Source organism: Microcebus murinus, chromosome 2 (genome assembly GCF_040939455.1).
Source record: "Microcebus murinus isolate Inina chromosome 2, M.murinus_Inina_mat1.0, whole genome shotgun sequence".
Lineage (NCBI taxonomy): Eukaryota > Metazoa > Chordata > Mammalia > Primates > Cheirogaleidae > Microcebus > Microcebus murinus.
The window spans coordinates 3,946,688-3,967,184 of record NC_134105.1 but is presented as its reverse complement, the minus strand read 5'-3'; the positions used below and the strand labels follow the sequence as shown (position 1 = coordinate 3,967,184).

Here is a 20,497-nt window from a genome sequence, read left to right as displayed (position 1 = left end):
AATAGCAATAATACCTTCTGACCCAAAAGAACTGTATGCTCTGACTCTGGGACGCAATGCACAGAGTGTGGTCCGGTTGGACCAGGCTCTCTCTACCTCAGCACCACTGACATCCGGGGTTGACGGTTCTTTGTTGCTGGGGGCCGTGGCCTGTAGGGTGTTTATAGCATCCCTGGACAGTAGCACCCACCTGAGTTGGGACAACCGCCAGTATCTCCAGACATTGCCGACTGTCTTACTGGGGAGGGGGTGGCAAAACGGCCCCTGGCTGAGAAGCACCGGGTCGCACCTTTACTTTGGATAAATGATTCTTACAAACCTCCCCTGCCAAGCCCCCCTGGAGAGAGTAGCCCAGTGCCCGGGTGACCTCTTACCCCTCAGAGGAGCCACACCTAGAAACCGCAGGCTTTGCTGCTGTCCTTTATTGTTTTATCACATATTTACATTCCAGCAGGAGGCGGGCCCCTGTCCACCAAGGCCCTCTGGTCTCTCCGGCTCCGCCCGCTCCGGAGCCGGCGGGCCGCCCAGAGCCCAGGCTGGCCGGGCTCCCGCGGTCAGACGTCCAGCAGGAGGGGCCGGCGCTCCTCGTCCGCGGCGTCACCGGGGGGGATTTCATAAATGACGAACAGGGAGGAGTAGAAGCAGCCGAGGAAGGACACGAGGCTGGAGAAGTACATCACCCCGTTGGCGCTGCCCACGGCCGAGGTCAGGGGCCCCAGCACCAGCGACACCAGGATCTGGGCCAGGAAGTACTGGCAGCTCAGCAGGGAGATGTCCACGCCCATGCCCCGCCGCGTGCCGTCCACGCCGGACCCTGCGAACTGAGCAGAGGACACGTGTCAGTGAGACCCACCATGGCCCGCCACGTGGGGGCCCGGTGAGGAGGTGACGGAACCCGCAGCATCCCGCAGGCCCCCGCACGGCGGCTTCACATTTTCCAGCGCCAACGCACGCGGGGAGTTCAGCCAGGAGTGTGATAACATCTGTGTCTGGAGAGGTGACACAGTGAAAAGCACCTGTGACCCGTGGGGCGGAGGGCGGTCTCGCAGGACACTCCCCGCCTCTCACCCGGGAGGAAACAGCCCCTTCCCCGCCTGTCAGGAGAGGCCTGCCACTCGGCTGATCTCCCCATCACAGGGACAGCGCCCGGACCTTCCCCGTTTTCCCGGAGGTCCCTGTGGCTCCCGCTGGAGGCTCCCGCACGCTGCACTGCCGGGGGACAGTGGCAGGACGTGGCCTTCGGGGTGCAGGCCTTGGGCACGCGGTCAGCCCTGGACCTGCCGCCCAGTGGAGCCTGGGGACACACGAGCATCTGGGGGACTCCACGGGCCCCAGATTCCCGTCAGCTCCCACCGAATCTGGTCAGAGTGGCCCTCGGTGTCCCCTCCCCTGGGGAAGGACGGTCCTGTGCCTTGCGCTGGCACACCTCGGACCCCGGTGAGGGAGGCGGCGGGCTGCAGGGGGTTGACAAGGGGACGCTGCCCACCCAGTGCGACTGAGCCGGAGCTGAGAGCGCGTCATGGCTTCCGCCGCGTCACGGCTTCCGCTGCGGCCTGCCGGGCGACGCTGCTCTTCACTGGGGCCGGTGGCCCTGCCAAGACAGCAAACTCCTCAAAGCAAATCGGGGCCGGGCCGGCAGGCAACTGCAGCACGAGACTCAAGGAGGCACCAGAACCTTGGTGATGCAAATGACATTTCAACACAGCGGCTTGGCTTCCAAGTCACTGCAGACAGTTCACGGTGGGACATCACGCGCCCAGAGGCAGGCACGAGGCGCTGACACACGCCCCACTGAGTCACGGGAGCCGGACGGGGAAGCCCACACGTTGTGAGTGTCTGTCCACATGACACGCCCATGATAGGCAAGTCCACGGGGACAGAAAACAGGCCACTGCCGCCGCCGCCACCACCAAGGCCCAGGGCAAAGAGGAGGGTGGTGGGGGGTGCTGAGGGGCTTCTTCCTGGGGTGACAGGTGACAAACGTGTTCTAAAATGGGTTGCGGTGGCGGCTGCACAGCTCTGTGGTTGCACGGGAACCCGGCGACTTGCACGCTGCCGCACGGCGAGCCGTGTCTCGGCACGGGGGTAAAGGAGAACCCAGGCCGGACAAAACGCGGGATTGCTTTAAGAGGCAGGACCAGCGCCGCGGTTCTCCTTTCGCCTCGGACTCCGGCGAGGCGTGGCCCGACACGCTCACGGATCCTGCCTTTATTTAAAATTGGGACTTTTTCGCTTGCTGTGGGGTTTTTTTTGCCATTAATTCTGATTTCTGAAAACACCGTGGTGGCATCGGATGCCCGTCACTGCTACGTGAGACAGTGGTCACCGTGTCTGTCGCCGTGCGGGGACAGCGGCTGTGTGGGGTTGTGGGAGTGACCCCGTGTTTAGCTATGTCGTCGTCTCTCTTTGTGTCCTTTCCCCTACGTCCTCCTCGCCCTGCGGGAGCGGATGCAGGCCGGCAGTGATGAGGGGCCCGGGCACAGGGAGGACCGACTGTTGGCAGCTGAGTTTTATTCCAGGCCGGAGTGGCCGATCACCGCGCACCGCGGCCTTGGCCTCCCGGGCTCAAGCAAGCCCCGGCCCCCCATGTCCAGCAGCTGGGACTGCAGAGCCGCCGGCAGTACTAGGAAGCTTCTAGAAGGGAGGGAAAGCGACAGCAAAGGAAAGGGCGTGGCTTGGAAGCGGCGTGGAGGGAAAGGAGGAGACTAGCGCAGGAAGCCGAGCGACCCTCGGAGGGACGAGAGCGAGGTGCCGGACCGGGGGAGGCAGCACCCGCGGGGGGAAGCGCGTGGCCTTGTCCCCAGGGAGGTCTGGCCTTTGCCCTGGGCGCGGCCAGAGTCTCCGTCTGCCTGTGGCCTTGGGTCCTACGCTATGGTGCGATTTGGGGTCCGGCCACATCCGTGTGGTCTTAAGGAAAAGACTGGTCCCGCCAGAATGACCAACTCTGCCACCTGGGGCGGGAGCTTTGGGTCACCCGGTCCAGTCATCTGGACACTGCGACCAACTATACGGCAGTGGACCAGCCACACCATGCCACGGAGCCCCGGAAACCTGAGAATTGGAGCTCGGGGCGTCCACGGTGGGCAGCACTGCGTGACATTGTCACACACTGACGCCCAGAGACTATCGCATCCCCACCCCGAGAGGAGGTGACAGGAGCTTCCTGTCTGCATTTTTCCTGGGCTGTGGCCTGTGTGCATAGTCCCCCGGGTGGTCCTTTTCCTGGAATAAACTGTTATCGTGAGCATTAAAAACAACCTTGACTGCTGCACATTTTGTGCCTCACTGGCCTCTCCTAAGCCCGGCCCTGGACTGCTGGGACCTGTGTGCCCAGGCCTGGTGGGGTGCAGGGAGAAGTGGGGTGGCCCCAAGACCCTGTGGCCATCCCTGAGACCGTGTGTCTGTCTCCAGGACCGTGTGGCCATCCCTGAGACCGTGTGGCCGTCCCCAAGACCGTGTGGCCGTCCCCAAGACCGTGTGGCCGTCCCCGGGACCGTGTGGCCGTCCCCAAGACCGTGTGGCCGTCCCCGGGACCGTGTGGCCGTCCCCGAGACTGTGTGGCCGTCCCTGAGACTGTGTGGCCATCCTGAGACAGTGTGGCCGTTCCCAAGACCGTGTGGCCGTCCCCGGGACCGTGTGGCCGTCCCCAAGACTGTGTGGCCGTTCCCGGGACCGTGTGGCCGTCCCCGAGACTGTGTGGCCGTCCCCGGGACTGTGTGGCCGTCCCCGGGACCGTGTGGCCGTCCCTGAGACCGTGTGGCCGTCCCCGGGACCGTGTGGCCGTCCCCGGGACCGTGTGGCCGTCCCCGAGACCGTGTGGCCGTCCCCGGGACCGTGTGGCCTTCCCCAAGACTGTGTGGCCGTCCCCGGGACCGTGTGGCCTTCCCCAAGACCATGTGGCCGTCCCTGGGACTGTGTGGCCGTCCTCGGGACCGTGTGGCCGTCCTCGGGACCGTGTGGCCGTCCCCGGGACAGTGTGTCTGTTCCCAAGACTGTGTGGCCATCCCCGGGACAGTGTGTCTGTCCCCAAGACCGTGTGGCCGTCCCCAAGATTGTGTGGCCGTCCCCAGGACCATGTGGCCATCCCCGGGACTGTGTGGCTGTCCCTGAGACCGTGTGTCCCCAAGACCGTGTATCTCTCCCCGAGTGGCTTCTCCGGGAAGCGGCCGGAGCCAGGCGGAGGGCGGCGCTCACCTTCTTGCTCTGGTAGTAGTCGCAGAGCAGCGAGTAGGGCAGGGTGCACAGCGTGGAGAACAAAACCCCGTAGGTCACGCAGAGCGACAGGACCACGTAGAGGTTCCTGGAGAGGGTGGCGAGCCCCGTGCCCAGGCCGAAGGCGAGATAGGCGATGAAGTAGAGCGTGCGCACACTGAGGAACTCCTCCAGCTTCTCCAGGATGGCTGCGGGCCAGGGACAGGGTCAGCGGCCGCCGCCCGGCCCCGTGGCCTCCGGGGACCCAGCTTCCCGGGCCCCCCAGGCTGTCCCCTGACACCCTCAGGCTTGGTCTCCCCCAGGCCCAGAGCAGCGGGGCCGGCACCCGCCCCCACCTCGGATTTCGCGTCTGTGACCGTGAAGACACGGCCCTCCTGACCCAACACCCGCGGGCGCCCCAAGCCAGGGCCGCGGGCGCCAAGCCGGGCCGGGCGCGGGGCGGGCACCTGAGTAGAAGGCGGCGCTGAAGGCGTAGATGCACATGCCCCAGCAGCCCATGGCGACGCCGCTGTTGTACTTCTGGTAGGCCTCGGACGCGTGCGGGGCCTTGGGGTCCCCCTGGAACACCACCTCGCCCATGAAGTCCGTGTAGAAGAGCAGCATGCCCTCGAAGGAGAGCCACCCTGCGGGAGGAAGCGGGCGTGACCGCGGCGCCCTTTCTGAGCAGCTTCCACCGCTGCAGGAGCCACGGGCGACCCTTCTAGACCCTGGCGCGGAGAAGAGACTGCCTCCAGCCCACCCGCACAGACACGGCGCAGGGCCCGCCCGGCCTTTCCTGTCAAATAAACATGCGCTCCTATGAGCACGGGGCGCCCCGGCTGTCTGGGCCGGGGGCGATTTGACTGGGGTGCAGAGGTCGCTGCAGATCCACTGCCTGTCATCGCCAGTGAGACGTCAGAGCTCTGCCCTCCGCCCGGCGCCAGGGCCTCCGTTGGTGGGGGACGGAGGCGTCACAGACACTCTAAGGGCAGCAACATCGTTCACCATGCGGACCGCCATGATACACTGAACACCTCCCTCGGGTCGCACGCGGACATCCGCCACCCCGTCTGTGGCCGCCACGCACCGCGTTGCGGGAAGACGCCTGCGCGCCCGTTCTGGACGCCGTCCCTGCTCGCGGGCTGCCAGACCGCCTCCCGCGCGGCCCGCCGACTCCCGTCCCGCGGTGCGCCCGGGCCCTGGGTGATCCCGGACGCCTGCGCACGCTCAGGGCTCCGCCGGCGCGGCAGCCACGGGACGCCAAAGGGAGCGAAACGTGGGCTGGGGCTTCTCCACGGCAGCCGAGCGCCAGGCCGTGCGGACTCCCACGCGGCGGCCACGCGGGCGGGACGGGCAAGGCGCGGCGGGGAAGGGCCGCGGCTTACCTGGGAGCCGTCCCGAGCGCGGGTTTGGGCCCGGGGAGGCCATGTGCCCCTCAACCGGGACCCCTGGCTCCGGGTGGGGCTGCCCAGAGCAGGCCCCTGGGCGCTGTCCTGGGCGGCCCACGGGGCGAGAGGCCCTGGACAGGTGGCCCCGTCCCCGTCACGCAGCAGGCCCCCGCACCGCGGGGCGGCTTTGCGGGGAGCTCACCCAGGAAGTGGTTGACGCAGAGGTTGCGCAGCGCCGTGGGCATGTTGCAGATGGTGGCGCAGAGGCGCCGCACCGACAGGGGCTGCTCCGCCCGCTCGCTGGCGCCCGTCAGCTCGCTCTCGTACTTGACGCCGTTGAGCAGAATGTTCGCGACCTGCAGGGAAGCCCCAGAGCTCGCGTCAGAGCCCCGACCCACCGCAGGCCCAGGAAGGCCGCCAGCTGGCAGGGCCGGGGCACCTGGGGCTGGGAGGGTCTGCGCTCGCGCTGGAGGGCGGTGACCCAGGCCCTCCTGAGACGGGGAGCAGCTAAGGATGGACTCCTGTTCCCGGTGCGCCCACGGTTTGGCCACAGGGTCAGGATCTGTGCCGGGGGAGGGAGACGATCCTTGCAAAACACGAAGTAAGTTTGAAATGACGCAAGTACGGGTCAGTTCACATGCAGGCGTTGCCCGGGCTGCGAGAGACTCGTTTCAAGGTGACTGGGCTCCTCTGTTCTCTCGGGACAGGTGGACACAGGGAGGACGGGGCGTCCACCCGTGCACCTCGGGCCTCACAAAGGGCTCCCCAAGGGCACAAGACACCCCCATTGTCCAGGGATGGAGGTGGGCCGAGGGGGCTGGATTCCGCCCTGGCGCTCAGGCTGGCTGGGTTTGTGAACCCCTCCTGGACGAGAGGGTTTGGGGTGCAGGCCCCCTCAGGGGAACTGATCACTCCAGCCCCGAGATGGTTTGAGAAGAGAGAGGAGACGCTGCCCTGGCCCACAGGGGCGTGCGGTGCTGGCAGCGCCCGGACTTCCCGGGTGGGAGTCAGACCACAGCGCCGGACCCCCAGCAGCCACGCTGGCAGGGCTGGGCGCCCGCGGGGACAGACGCTAACATTGCACCTCTGAATCCGCTGGAGCCCGATGTGTTTATATTTAGCACGTGATTTTTACTTTCCTCAAAGAACTGGTGCAGAAACCACACTATCTGGAGATGGAAATGGGGGGAAAAGGATTAAAATGGAGATTTTTCAACCATACCTAAAGCACCGGATCTAGAAGCCAGTTTGAATTTTTTTTTTTTTTTTTGAGACAGAGTCTCACTGTGTTGCCCGGGCTAGAGTGAGTGTCGTGGCGTCAGCCTAGCTCACAGCAACCTCAATCTCCTGGGCTCAAGCGATCCTTCTGCCTCAGCCTCCCGAGTAGCTGGGACTACAGGCATGTGCCACCATGCCCGGCTAATTTTTTCTGTATATTTTTAGTTGTCCATCTAATTTCTTTCTATTTATAGTAGAGAGGGGGTCTCGCTCTTGCTCAGGCTGGTCTCGAACTCCTGTGCTCAACCGATCCTCCCACCTCGGCCTCCCAGAGTGCTAGGATCACAGGCGTGAGCCACCGCTCCCGGCCAGTTTGAATTTTTTAAAAACGGGATAGGGTACTCCAGGGTGGGTGAAAGGCCACACCACCCACTCGATGGACATGGGGTGAGGACAACGCCCTGGACTGGCCACCAGAGCGTCTCCCTCCTTGCACGACCGGCTGTCCTGATGCTCCAGTGATTTCCAGCTCTTCAAACCCTTCATGGACACACGAGCGTGTGACGTCCTCGACCCTGCTCCCCGGGACCCTCAGTCCACCTTCCCACAAGACTAGGACCTCCTTGGCAGTGTCCTTCCTTGGGATGGGACGACCGCCAAGCTTAAGCGACTGGGCCGTGGCACGAGGACAGCTGGCCGCAGCAAGGTGCACGGGACGCACCGCCGTGCTACGGGGCATCAAACAGCCTCCTCGAGACACGGCCCCCCACCCCATCATCCCCCGGCTAATCGGGGGCGTCTGCCCAGGCACGGGGAAGGGACACGGGGCTCCCTGAGGAAGGCACCTAATGGGACCCATTTGTCCTCGTCCCAGGTGGACCCGGACGGGGTCAGGCAGGGCTGTGGCCCGAGCAGTGACCCTGGGTGACGCCTCTAGTCCCCCTGCTGCCTCCCCAGGGGACCTGGGCAGGTCAGACTCGTCCTCTGGGACCCGGGCCCGCGGAGCCCCGGGATCCTGCCGAAGTGATCTCTCCCGCAGTGCGCCCTGCGTACGGCCACTTAATAAAAGGAGGAGAACAACCCTCCTTTTATTCAACGTGGTCCCCTCAAGACCACGGATTCCGAACGCTGGCAGAACCCCGCGAATCGGTCGGTGGCTCGCAGCCAGCCCAGCGTGCACAGAATGCAGCTCAAACAGCCTTCCGCGGAAGATGCCACTGCCCTCGAGAACGGGGTTTCGACAGCCTCTGGGAGCCGAGGGACGTCCCAGAGACACCTGGAAGTCTGACGAGTTGCTTTTGTCTCCCGTGAAGACCGAGATTGTTGGCCCCAGATTCACGCCACGGCCAGCCGGGGCCGCGGGCCGCACGCTGGGGGAACATGCTAGACACAGGCGGGACACGCTCCACGCGCGCAACAGACGCGCCGGAGGGACGGGCCCGGCCTGAATCACCTCTGGGCAAACCTGACAGTGCTCGAAAGGGTCATCACTTTAACTCCCGGCCGGGTGACGGGTGACGGGGTGACGGGTCCCTGGCCGCCTGACCCCAACACCCCATGGGTGCCTGGCACTCGCCTGCCCGCGGTGGACCTGCGACAGGCCCAGAACGGGTTACCTGATGCGCGAGTGGCCATGTGGACGTCGCTGGGGCTTGTCTCATTGGATCAGAGCCCTTTAGATGGCCTCCGTGCTGGCCGGGAATTCCTCCCGGGTTGACCCTGCTCTGTCGTGCAACCCCGCGGTCCCCAACCCCCGGGCCACTGACCGACACCACTGGCATGGCCCGCGTCACCGCCTGAGCCCCGCCTCCTGTCAGATCAGCGGTGGCATCAGATTCTCACAGGAGCGAGAGCCCTACTGTGAACTGCGCGCTTGGGGTCTAGGCTGTGGCTCCTTATGAGAACCCAGTGCCTGACGGTCGGAGGGGAGCTGAGGCGGTGACGCGAGCACAGGGCAGCAGCTACAGGTACGGATCATCGTTAGCAGAGAGGTCTGACTGCACAGTAAATGTGATGCGCTCCAATCACCCCAAAACCATCCCCCCTCCAACCCCGGTCCACGGAAAAATGGTCTTCCATGGAAACCAGCCCCTGGTGCCAAAAGAGTTGGGGACCGCTGGTCCAGCCGACCGGGGGACAGCCCCACACTGCCCTCTGAGCCCCGTCCCCCACCTGCACTTTTACCTGTTGGCTGAAGGTCACGTTCCTCCTCCGGCTGGTCTCGGGGCCCCCGCCTCCAGCTGCGTCTGGGATGGCCAGGGTCTGGGGTCTCTTCAGAATCCCTGCCGACGACCTGGGCTTGGAGGTGTCCAAGGAGCCCACCCGCAGAACCTCTCCGTCGGGGCCGGAGGTCAGGGCGCCCTCCCTCCGGTCCGGAAGCCCGCGGTCCTGGCGGGGGAAGCCGTCGGGGGCCCGGGGGAAGCTGAGGCTCAGGGGCTGCCGGGGGAGGCTGGCGGGGAGGCCGGGGCAGCTGTCGTGGCCGCCCGTGAAGCAGTCGATGAGGACGCTGTCTATGTGGGAGGTGCCGAAGGAGGAGGCGAACTCGCTGATGCCCGTCAGGGAGCTGTCCCTGCTGAGGAAGCTGCCGTACTTGGGCGTGAGGGGGCTGAGCGGGGAGATGGGGCTGGAGAAGCTGGTGGCCGCCTGGCAGGGCAGGGTGGCTCGGGCGCCCTCCTCGAACAGGACGGGCGGGGAGGGTGGCAGCGGCAGGCTGGGGCTCTTCATGGCCGTCCTCTTCTGGCCCGGAGGCCGCAGGGGCCTCTCGGGGATGCTGACCAGGGTCAGGACGGTGGTCACGCTCAGGGTGACCACGGTGAAGATGTAAATGACGCGCAGCTGCCCGCCCAGGGCTCTCCCGAAGCCGGTTTTATCCCAGTGGATCCCCCCGACCACGTATCCGAACCCTCCTCCGAGACCTGGGGAGAGAATCGGGATTTCAGTCCCTCGCTGCGTCCACCCCCACGGGAGGGCGGCTCCACCCCCGGGAGGACGGTAGAGCAGCAGGTGTGGCCCCAGGACCTGGCTCCGTCCCACCCGAACTCCAGTGGGCGTGGGGACCGGACGCGCAGGCAGGCCCCTCGGGGACGTCCCCTCCCCTGCCTCCACGGCCAGTGGCCCCGGCCTCTCCTGGCGCCGACCCTGGGGCTTGGCGGCAGAGTGACCACCTGCCCACACTTCCTTCTACTTTCCACGCCACCTTCTAGGGACACTGAGGTGAATGTTTACACGGGGTCACAGCGTCCCCTGGAGCCGCCTCTAGCGTCAGGAACACCGAGAGAGCCCATCTCTCGCCCACAGACAGCCACATGCGAGTGCACGGTGTTCGCTTGCCGCCGTCCTCGAGTGGTAACCCGGTCCCCACCCCAGCGGGCAGCCCTCTGGGTCCCGGAGCCATCGGAAAACGGGGAGGAATTCGAGATTCCTTCCTTTCCGCACTGCCGCCTTCTCGTCCCACAGCTCAGAGCGCCAGCAGCCCCCGGGCAGGGCAGCAGACTGGCCTCTGTGCGTGCCCAGAGGCTGGGGACCCCGCGACGGCTCCGCCCCGCCGGCTCCGCCGGCCCCACCAGCCCCAGCACCCTGAAGCCTCGACACCCCAATACCCAGCCGTTCTCTGCTATGTCACGGACCCCACATTTTAGCTTGTTTTCTAGGGGTTGGGCTATACTTCGAGCACAGAGGCGACACCGCTTGGTTGACACCGCTCAGGAAGAGGAACCTGCGTGTAACCAGCACGTCACTCCTGGGAGAACTGGCCGTGCCGGGAGTTTACCTTTGAAACAATAACTTCTATGGACAGGCCTGGGCTTCGGGCACACCTGTCTCAGCCTTCCACACATGTCCACAGAGGGACGTGACCACGGACAGAGCTGTCGTGGTCCCACCGCGGAACTCCCTTCCTGTGCCCAGACTGGCCATGAGACTTCGGCCCATGTTCTCCTGGAGGCTGCGGTCCCTTCCCCGGTCGGCCTCTTCCTCCTGCACTGGCCAGTCGCCCTGTCCCCTTTGGCATTTCATTATTCTCCACTTCTCAGGCTCATGGTCCTATTGGTGCCCCCTCTGCCCCCGCCCATCCTTTCTGCTGTTTTGTGACCCTAACCAAGGTCGGATTCCAGATGACCCTTATTAACTAATTTTTTTAAATGATCAAAGCGACACATTCTCACAGGTAAGAAACAACACAGACGAACATAAGGTTGAAACCAGAGTCCCTCCTCCTGTCCTCCAAACCCAGCGCTGGCCCCAAGAGGCCCCTTCAGAAGTCCCCTTGGCTCGTGGCAGCACATGTGTCAGAACACATCAGCGCATGTCAGCACACATAGCACACACGTCAGCACACGTGTAGAAATAGAGACATGAGCCGCAACCATTTGCCCAGTGCCCTAGAATTAACAGGAGGAAAAGCCCAGAACCAACTCGGGCTTTCAGATCGCAGAACCTGAGCCTCCAACTACCGGGCAACCCAGCCTCTTCATACGGCTCCTGCACATGTCTTGCTAAGCTTTTCCCTAGATTTTCCTTTTTCTTTTCTTTTTTTTTTTTTTTTTTTTTTGAGATGGGGCCTTGCTCTCTTAACCAGGCCAGAGTGCTGTGGCATCATCATAGCTCACTGCAACCTCCAACTCTTGGCCTCAAACCACCCTCCTTTCTCGGCCTCCTGAGTAGCTGGGACTACAGCTTCAAGCCACCACAATGTGCTAATTTTTTAAAATTTTTTTGTAGGGATGGGGTGTCACTATGTTGCCCAGGCTGGTCTCGAACTCCTGACTGCAAGCGATCCTCCCACCTTGGCCTCCCAAAGTGCTGGGATTACAGGTGTGAACCACTGTCCCTGCCTGCCTTTCCTTTGATTTTTAACACACTGACTGCCAAACAAGAAAACAATTTTTTTCCTTGGGGCCACAGTGTTTTATTATGAAAATAAAATAAAAACTTTGAAAACAAAATGATCCTTTCTAATTTAATGAAAAATTTATTTTTTATTGTTTTCTGTGCATGTGTTATATGCAACTTGAAAAATAGTTCTCGTGGCTCCCAAGGTAAAGAGATGTGAATTACACATCTCTGTCTTAAATGGGATTCTTCTCTTCTGCTTTATTTTATAAGGAGGTGAGTGTTTCACATAGGAAAGTTAGAGGTATTGAGTTTGTATGTAACATTCTGATAACCAGACATCATACTGAATTCTTGTACCGTTTTGAGGTTAAATCCCTTAAAGTTTTCCTACATACAGTCCCAGAGTCGGCGGTGACATCTCTGACCTCTACACCTCTTGTTTGTGTCAACTGTCTGATGGCAGTGGCCCTGTGTGGCCAGGGCATTCTCGCCTTGTTCCCGACTTTGATAGAAATGTTTCTCATGTTTTGCCACAGGCGTGTGTATAGGTGTCATGTATGTACACATATGCACATGCATGTATATAGCCATGCGTGTGTACACACACACACTCTATCCTCATTATTTGCAGACTGTGTATCTGCGAATCCACCCACTTACTATTTACTACAAGTGACCCCACACGAGACACCCACGGTGCTGTCGCGATCACTCAAGGACGCCCCAGAGCAGCCCAGACCTTCAGCCTCCCGGGGCCACCAAGTCCCAGCTGGGGCCCGACCAGGCTCCGTGTGCTGTCTCCGCCCTCACACGGTAACAGGCGTCTTTGTGTGGTCTATGTAGTGCCCCATTTTTTGTATTTCTGTGCTTTTTGCTGGTGTTTCACTGTTCAAAACGGCCCCGAGCGCAGTGTGCAAGCGCTGCCCAGCGCTCCGAAGTTCAAGGCGGCCGTGATGTCAGAGAAGCTTCGTTCAGACTCATGAGCCACGGGTTCAACGTGAATGAGTCCATGGTGTGTATGAGCCACGATGTTTTTAAGCGGAAACCCATAAAACAAAGTCGTGTGCTGATCACTGGATGAAAACGTTGTGACCAGAGGCCCGCAGGAACCTAACCCTGTACTTCTCCCAGGAGCAATGGGTGTGTGTCCCCTAATTCTGCCTCCCCGGTGACTTCATAGAACGCCACTACCTCGAATAATGAGGATCAACTACTGTGTTTCCCAGAAAATAAGACCTACCCACAAAATAAGCCTGAGCAGGATTTCTAAGCATCTGCACAATGGAAGCCGTACCCCGAAAATAAGACCCACGCAGCATCTGCACAACAGTGCACTTCGTCGCAGAGCGGGAAAGAAGACGAGCAGCCCTTCTCACCTGGCCCAGGAGAGCTCTGTTGCTCGACATGGGAGAGATTGGGGCCAACGGTTCTAAAGGAAACGGAGTTGCAAGAAATTTGGGATGGAATTCGGGGTTTGGAGAGTTATGATGATGTTCCAGAAGAACACGACTTAACTATATTTGAATAAATGTAGATCGTTGTACTGTACGTAAAAAAAAATTACACATCCCCTGAAAATAAGCCCTAGGGTGTCTTTTTGAGGAAAAATAAACATAAGACCCTGTCTTATATTTGGGGAAACACAGTACTTATCAAATATGCCCGTCTTTATGTACACACACACACATTATTGTTGGTTATATACATATTATTGCTGCTGTATATTGTTTGAGATCTATATTTTCTACCCCTTCGATGTTCATCTACATATTTGAATTTTCTCAGCTTATTTTTTAAACCAGGCAGGGCCTCCACGTGGGGCCGCCGCGACTCACCCGCCAGGAGGGCGTGGATGTTCAGGCCCCTGTCCTGGTCGGCCGGGCCGCACACGTCCATCATGTAGGCGTGGCTGGGGTTGTCCGCCGAGTCCGCGCTGAAGTCCATGAGCACCACGCCGCACACGGTCAGCAGGAGCCCCCACTTGTGGTTGCCGGCCGTGTCGGCCAGCGCCACCCCGATGTCCCGGCCGTTCAGCAAGAGCGAGAGGCCCAGCAACGCCCCTGCACACAGGGAAACAAAGTCACGCGCAGAACACGCGGCCCAGCCCTGTCCCCAGCTCTGTTCATTGCACATCTGGGATCCTTCGCACCCAAGAACGTTTCAAAATTAAACTTCAAGCAGAGCCCCTGGGAAAAGCCACCTGCAGACTCCCGGGTCAGGGCTTTTATTTCATCGGGCAGGGCAGGGAGGAGATGAACTTTAGTGACTTATTTTTAACAGATGATCCAAGCGATCCACTTTCACAATGACACTAGGCGGGTTGCAGGGGCTCCCTGCCGCCACGCCAGAGAGGGCCGGGGCTGTCTGGGTAACTGCTTGGTCAACACGCCTTTAGATTTTCCTTTCAATAAAAGCAGTCGGGGCCTTTTTTTTTTTTTTTCCTCCATTTTATTTCCATGCCGAAACAACAGACCTATCGCCAGGACAAGAATGAAAGGGCGTCTCCTTCCAAACCTTGAGGTACATCGGTCACTCCAAGCACCCAGAAGAGGCTGCAGCAGGAACCCTGCAACAGAGCGGGCGGCGGTCACCGCGGGGTCCCCGACACTCGGCCTCCTCGCGTCCCCAAGCACCTGCGCTCGGAGGTCCCCAACACGTCAAAAGAATAAGGTGCCGAAATTCAGAATGAGCGACAAGACCCCTACGCTAGGGAACAAAGGACAGGCCCCTGGAATCGCTCAGCATCTCCTTACATTTTCGGCTTTTGGACCCTTATAAGGCATTAGGCAGCCATGGCTTTCCTTGGGGACCCGGGAGATTTTGGAACCTGCCAGACCCAAATCGCACCGGGCTTTATCGCTCGGATCCCCGGTGACAGCGGCGTGGGACGGCAGTAACCCCTGGGGTTTGCTAAGCTCCTGCTCTGTGTCTGGTTTAGACAGGGGACTTCAAACCTGGGCTGTGACTGGCCACACCTGTGTCCCCTACGGCCCTGTACTGACGAGCAAAACTTAACTCTCGCTCCTCCCTGTCCCCGCTGGACCCTCAAGCTGCTTCGACTGAGGAGGCTTCCGGAAGCTTCTGGAGGTTTCCGGAGGCCACCCGGCACGGGGCCGAGCTGGGGCTCACCGAGGATGGGGCTGATGAACCACACCAGGCTGTAGAGCTGGTCGGGCAGGCCCATCTGGAGGAGCACCGGGGTCACGTACGCGGTCTCCATGGCGTAGCTGAACTCGATGCCGAACAGAATGCAGCCGTTGAAGAGCAGCTCCCGGAAGGACCTCTGGGGGTGCAGGTCCCCAAAGTCCACCAGCTCGATTGGGCATGGGGTGTTGGGGGGCGGGGGCGGAGAGGGGCGGATGCACTTCCTCCTCTTGGGGTGCCGCTTGAAGTTGTTGGCCCGGTGGCTGATGTGCTGCGTCACGGACCCCGAGTAGGCAGAGCCCTGAGGCCTCCAGAGGTCCTGAGGAGCCGCACTGGGGACGCCGGCCTCGCCCGGAGGGGGGCTGCTCGCCGGGGCGATCATTCTAGGCGGGCCTGCGGGGTGTCCCTGCGGGGAAAGCCCGTGCGGGGCCCTGCGTTACTTCCACCCGGGGCCCGGCGGTGAGGGCTGATTTCCCAGGCATCCCCTGCCCCATCCCCTCATCCTTCCCACACGGGGAAAGTCGGGTTCATAGCGGGGCATTCAGACACAACACCGTCCCCCGAAAGCAGAGCCCATTGCGCATGGATGACGTCACCCGGCCTCATTTTCCCGTCCAAGTGGCTCACCTGCCCGCGGAGGCCGAAGCCGTCGGCTCTCCCTGCTCAGAGAGGGGACCCGCAGCCCTACAGGGCCCCGCACGGGACCTCAAGGGGACGGTCCCCACACAGAGGCTCTGTCGGACGGCCACGCAAAGAAGCGAGAGCAGCCCGGCGGCTACTGTCGGGCCCTGAGGACGCCAGGCTATTTTAGGGCCTGCGGCCCATTTCCACGGCTAATCTGCGCTTCCCTGAAGGTCCTAGGGGACCGGAGTGGGGGTGACGGGGCGTGGGACAGGGACCACCCACGAGCACCCTGAGCGCTCCCCCACGGTGAGGGGACAGCAGGACAGTCACAGCCCCTCCCCAGTTCCTGGCTTTCCTCCCCCCCCCAGAGGCACTAGAGGGACCCTTCCAGGAGCAGCTGAGGGGCCTGCACAGCCCTTTCCTCTCAGCCTCAACCTGGCTGGAGAACTTTCGGCCGTCAGGAGACCCGAGCCTCCCACAGCGTTTGCAAACAGACTGTCGCAGACAGCGCCCAGAACGCAGATACGGTTTAGGAAAAGAGTGGGGGCACAAGAAGAGCCAGGAGGGGTGATAGGTTCCCCCCATCCTCAGCTGTGATGTTTACACCCATGACCAAGGGAGGGAAGGGGCAAGTTTGAGGCCTTCACAGACCCCCCCGCCTCCCCCCTGCTCTGCCCCCGGCCCCGCCCGGGTTGCCTCCGAGCAGCCCAGACACCTGCTCCCCCCGGGCGGTGTTTGGAATTAATCTAGATTATGACTATTAAAGGAATCGATTCTAACACGTTGACTTGTGTGTTTTGGCCAACGTCCGTGTCCCTAAGCACAGGAAGGGGAGAGCCTCTGAGATCAGGGGGAAAGAGGCACAAACACAACCGAGGGAGGTCCCGGGACTCTGCCTGACCTCCCTGTCGAGGCCCACCGCACCCGCCTCGCACGACAGCCAGTGACTCTATTCCGTTCGCAGCCCTTCCTGAGAAGGCGTCCCCTAAACCGGGACAACTCCCCAACACGGACAGGCTTCCCCGGCGATGATGTCATTCACCAAGATAAAGAGTATAAACTTTCTTTCAAAATGAGTTTAACTTCAGAAATCAGGCTCTCGTTTCTGACATTAACTAACCACCCCACTTTCCATCACACTGTCGCGAGTTGGAGACCTCTCTATGGATCATTCTGAGAGTCCTCACTCCAGATTTGTATCCCAAACTCCTCCACCACCCTGCCCACTCCAGACTGTCTTCCATCTCTTCAGAAGACACGGATGGTGACAATGATTGGGTCTAGAGACACCCTAGCAGGATTCAGAACACTGTTAACCCAATGGCCCACCTTCTCTCCCTCCATCCACCTTCCATTCATCTATCCATCCATCCATCCCACCACCCAGGGACACGTCTGTCTTTCCATCCACTCCCTGTCTTTCCATCCACTCATCTACCCATCTTCTTGTCCCACTCTCCTCCCACCCACCCATCCTCCCATCCTCCCATCCTCCCACCCACCCATCCTCCCATCCTCCCACCCACCCATCCTCCCCTTCGGCTGAGTATTGAGTACCAAGACCCTGAGGTCATAGAGATAAAAGAACGACACAGTCCTTGCCCTCGTGTTAGGTGGAAGAGTGGAGGAAAGGTGTTCTAGGCGGTGGGACCCATCAGTGTAGAGAGATGGGCAACAGTGACCACACGAGGAAGCCATCAGGAAGGCATTAGCTCATGCTGAAGGGCCCTGAAGACCTGCTAAGATACACATTTCAGTCTGCAGTAACAGAGCGAGGGAGTGACACAGACAGAGAGACTCAGTCTCCTGTCACTTCTATAAATGGCTTGTTTCGTAGCCTTAGGAAAAGCCATGCTCTCCGTAAGATGAGAACAGATGGATCCAAGAACTATGCAGACAAGTAATGCTTCATTGGAAATATAATACACTGATGAAGATTAAGCCCAGATTAACATTTTTAGAAGACTAAGCTTATTCATGTTCCTCATGGGGCTCGCCCAGGCCCTCCCGCATAGTAAAATCTGCCGATGGGCTGCCCCTCCTTCCCAAACCCTAGTAGCTGCTCCACGCCTGAGCTGGGTTCACTGAAGGCACAGAAACAGAGAGCCACTTCCAACCGCATGGTGCCTCTGTCTCCTTAGGGGTCCCGGCCACCCCTAGCGCAGGTGAGCTGGAGAGCCTGACCTGGCCACTGCAGGCCACGCCGCTCGTTCGCCCTTCGTGGCCAGCTCCCTTCCCGCTCTCCACCCTCCTCCCATCAGCACTTTCCCCTCTGAATGTGAACGTAAGTGCACGTGCATTAGAAACCTTCCCTTTAATTTTGAAATGAAGAACAGTGGGCCCAGTTTGGAGAAGCTGCAGCTCTCAACAGCATATGGCAGAAGTATATTTTTGAAAAGGGCGGCCTTTTGGGCCCTCCTTCAGATGGCCCGTGTAGACGGTCCAGGTCTCAGCTGCAACAGGACAACCCCAGCATCACCTCCCGCCACCGCCTGCAGCCTGTCCCAGCGCAGTGAGACCCTCACACCCCGCCCACCCTCTCTGCCCTCTGGACCAGAATTCAACCTGAGCTTGAAAAACGCCTTCGCTAAGGGGCTCACCTGCAAATTTAGGGATCAGTATCACCGTTTTTATTTTTAAAAATACATTTCTTAAAAGCTGTTCGTGAAAGTTTATTCTAAAAAGAATTTTTAAAATTCATTTCTGAATATTATTAAAAAATGAGTGAAAGTGAAATTTAAAACGATGACATATAATTTTAATGCACTAATAGGAGGATTCACCAGACCTTTATCGCATTCTACGACCCTTTTACTCAGTCTAAAGAAAATGCAGACACGTCCCTGGACCCCCAGAGGTGACACTCAGGGCCCTGGGTGCTTTCAGAATACCGATCCCTCAAACTGTGTCATGGGAAGTTTAAGCTGCAAATGATTAAAAAAATAAACAAGGTCCATGAAATTTGAATGCTTACAATTCTCCTACTATGAGCCAAAATCATTTCCTCATTTCTTTCTCCTCTTCTCTATATGACAACGGACTTTGCACTACGGGGTCACTCAGGGCCACCCTTCCTTCCACCGATTCTCAAAGTGACTACTTCAGGGAAGTCCTCCCAGGCCACTAAAGGCCCCTTGGACTTGGGAGGATGTATCTAGCGAGCTTGTGTCTCCCTTCCCGACTTCCGCACTTCGACCCCACCTGAGGGCCAACTCTCTCCAAAACCCCGGCCAGGTGCACATTGCACCTGGGGATTCCTCTGCACCCGACTCCGCTTCCCTATTCAAGCTGACAGGCATGCACAGCATGGTAAGGCCAGAAACAATCTGAGAAGTCATTTATTTGTGGAGGAGGGAATTAACCGAATTGCTTATAAGCCTCTTGCTCCCACCTTGCCATGTTACCCGGGGCTCAAGGCAGGAATCCTTGGCCTCTTCCTAAGCAACCCTGGGATGCTGATGGAGGTTATCCAGCGGCCCCTGGCCACCAAGAGGGTTCAGCCTGGGGCAGGAGGTGAACCGGAAGCTGATGACACCTGCCCAGGTGACTGGGGACCAGGCCTCCAGCGTCAACAAGCCGCCGCACGCTGGGGGTGCATTCGGGTGTTCCTGTCTCCTTGCCAAAGGATGGGAGAACCTGCCACCGACATGCTACCCTCGTCTGGGCCTGGGGGCTCTGCACCCCGGGGGCGACACAAGGGCTCCATTTACGGCTCAATTAATTTGACTTCCAAGAAGAACAAAGGTCTGGTGCCAACCGCGAGCCCCCATCCCGGCTCTCCGGGCCCGGGGGCAAGGCCGGGGCGGGGCGGCGCGCGCAGCGGGTACCTGAGGGTCGAGGCGCGGGGCATCCCTTCCGGAGGCCGGGCTCCTGCCGCCGGGCGCAGCTCGGTCCCCGCCCGGCCGCCCCCGGCCCGCGCTGCGGCTGCGGCATCTCCCCGCGGGCGGGGCCGTGACGTCACGCCCGCAGCCCCCGCCGCCCCGCGCGGCCTTAAAGCGGCGCCGCCCGCCGGTCCCGCGCCGCCCGGCCCGGGGCGCCTGCCGGTGTCGCGCGGTGCAGCAGCTCCCGGCCCCAGTTCTTCTGGTCGTGGAGAAAGGCACGTCCCCTTGCCGTCGTTTGTAAATAAACGCTGCACGGAGCGCGCCAGGCGCGGTGCGCACGGTAGGCCCTGCCCGGCGGCTGACCTGCGTTCGCGTATTCGCCTAACAAACGCGTCGGGGCACGGGCTGCGCCTGGCACTGTGCTGGGCACTGAGGGCACGGCAGTGAACAACACGAGGTCCTTGCCCCTGCGGGGTGGCATGTTGGGGGGGGACACATTAGACAAGACAGGAAAGAAGTGAGCACCAGGCCAGGAGACAGTGGCTGCCCAGGGAAGGGGGTGCAGGCTGGGGTGGGGGCGGTGCTGTTGCAGTTTTCAATGGGGTCATTGATGAGGCCTCACCTGGAAGGTGACATTTGAAGAAGGACTTGGAGGAGGCAAGGGGGCCGGCCACACAGACACTGGGCGGGGTGGGGGAAGGGCATGCCAGGCACAGGGAAGGGCAAGTGCCAAGGCCCTGGGGTAGAAGTGAGGGGCTGCGTCACACAATGCCAGGTCAAATAACCACACAGCCTGTAGGGGCATTCCCGCCCCAGCAGGAATGCAGAGGGGAGGCACCAAGCTCTGGGGAGGTTCATACCGGGGTATCTGACCATCTGACCCCGTTGGGAGGGCTGAGGGTTACTCCAGGGAGGGACACTTGAGAGGCACAGTTAAGGCTGAGCGGAGAGAGCGGCGGGTTCCAGATAGAGGGGTCCGCACTGCAGAGCAGAGGCCAGAGAGGAGGGGGTGCCGGCGGGCCCAGGTGGGGCCTCCCGGGCAGTTGTCATTTCCTGACAGCAAAGAGAAGCCTGGAAAGGTTTTATGTAAATCTTACGCATATTTTGGAAAGATCATAAACTTCAGGGTGGAAAAAGGATTGGAGGGGCTCAGGGCCCAGGGGGGTCACCAGGTTAAAGGTAATGGGGTGGCCCAGGTGGGAGGAGGGGCTTTGCAGCGGAGGGACAGCGGTGATGGATTATCTAGGCATTTAGGAGGTAAAACCAACAGGACTTGGT

At 60.7% G+C, this 20,497-nt stretch overlaps 1 protein-coding gene across 1 annotated transcript; it reads right to left on the bottom strand.

Annotated features, from left to right (window-relative positions):
- Positions 1-407: 407 nt before the first annotated feature.
- On the bottom strand, positions 408-19,321 carry SLC45A1 (solute carrier family 45 member 1). The gene is made up of 9 exons (XM_012791497.3): positions 19,226-19,321; positions 14,760-15,180; positions 14,104-14,196; positions 13,466-13,690; positions 8,982-9,712; positions 5,782-5,935; positions 4,659-4,835; positions 4,195-4,400; positions 408-821 (listed from the first exon to the last, which is right to left on the bottom strand). The coding sequence occupies exons 2-9, from the start codon at positions 15,154-15,156 to the stop codon at positions 555-557; spliced, it is 2,250 nt and encodes a 749-aa protein (XP_012646951.2). The 5' UTR covers positions 15,157-15,180; positions 19,226-19,321; the 3' UTR covers positions 408-554.
- Positions 19,322-20,497: the final 1,176 nt, after the last annotated feature.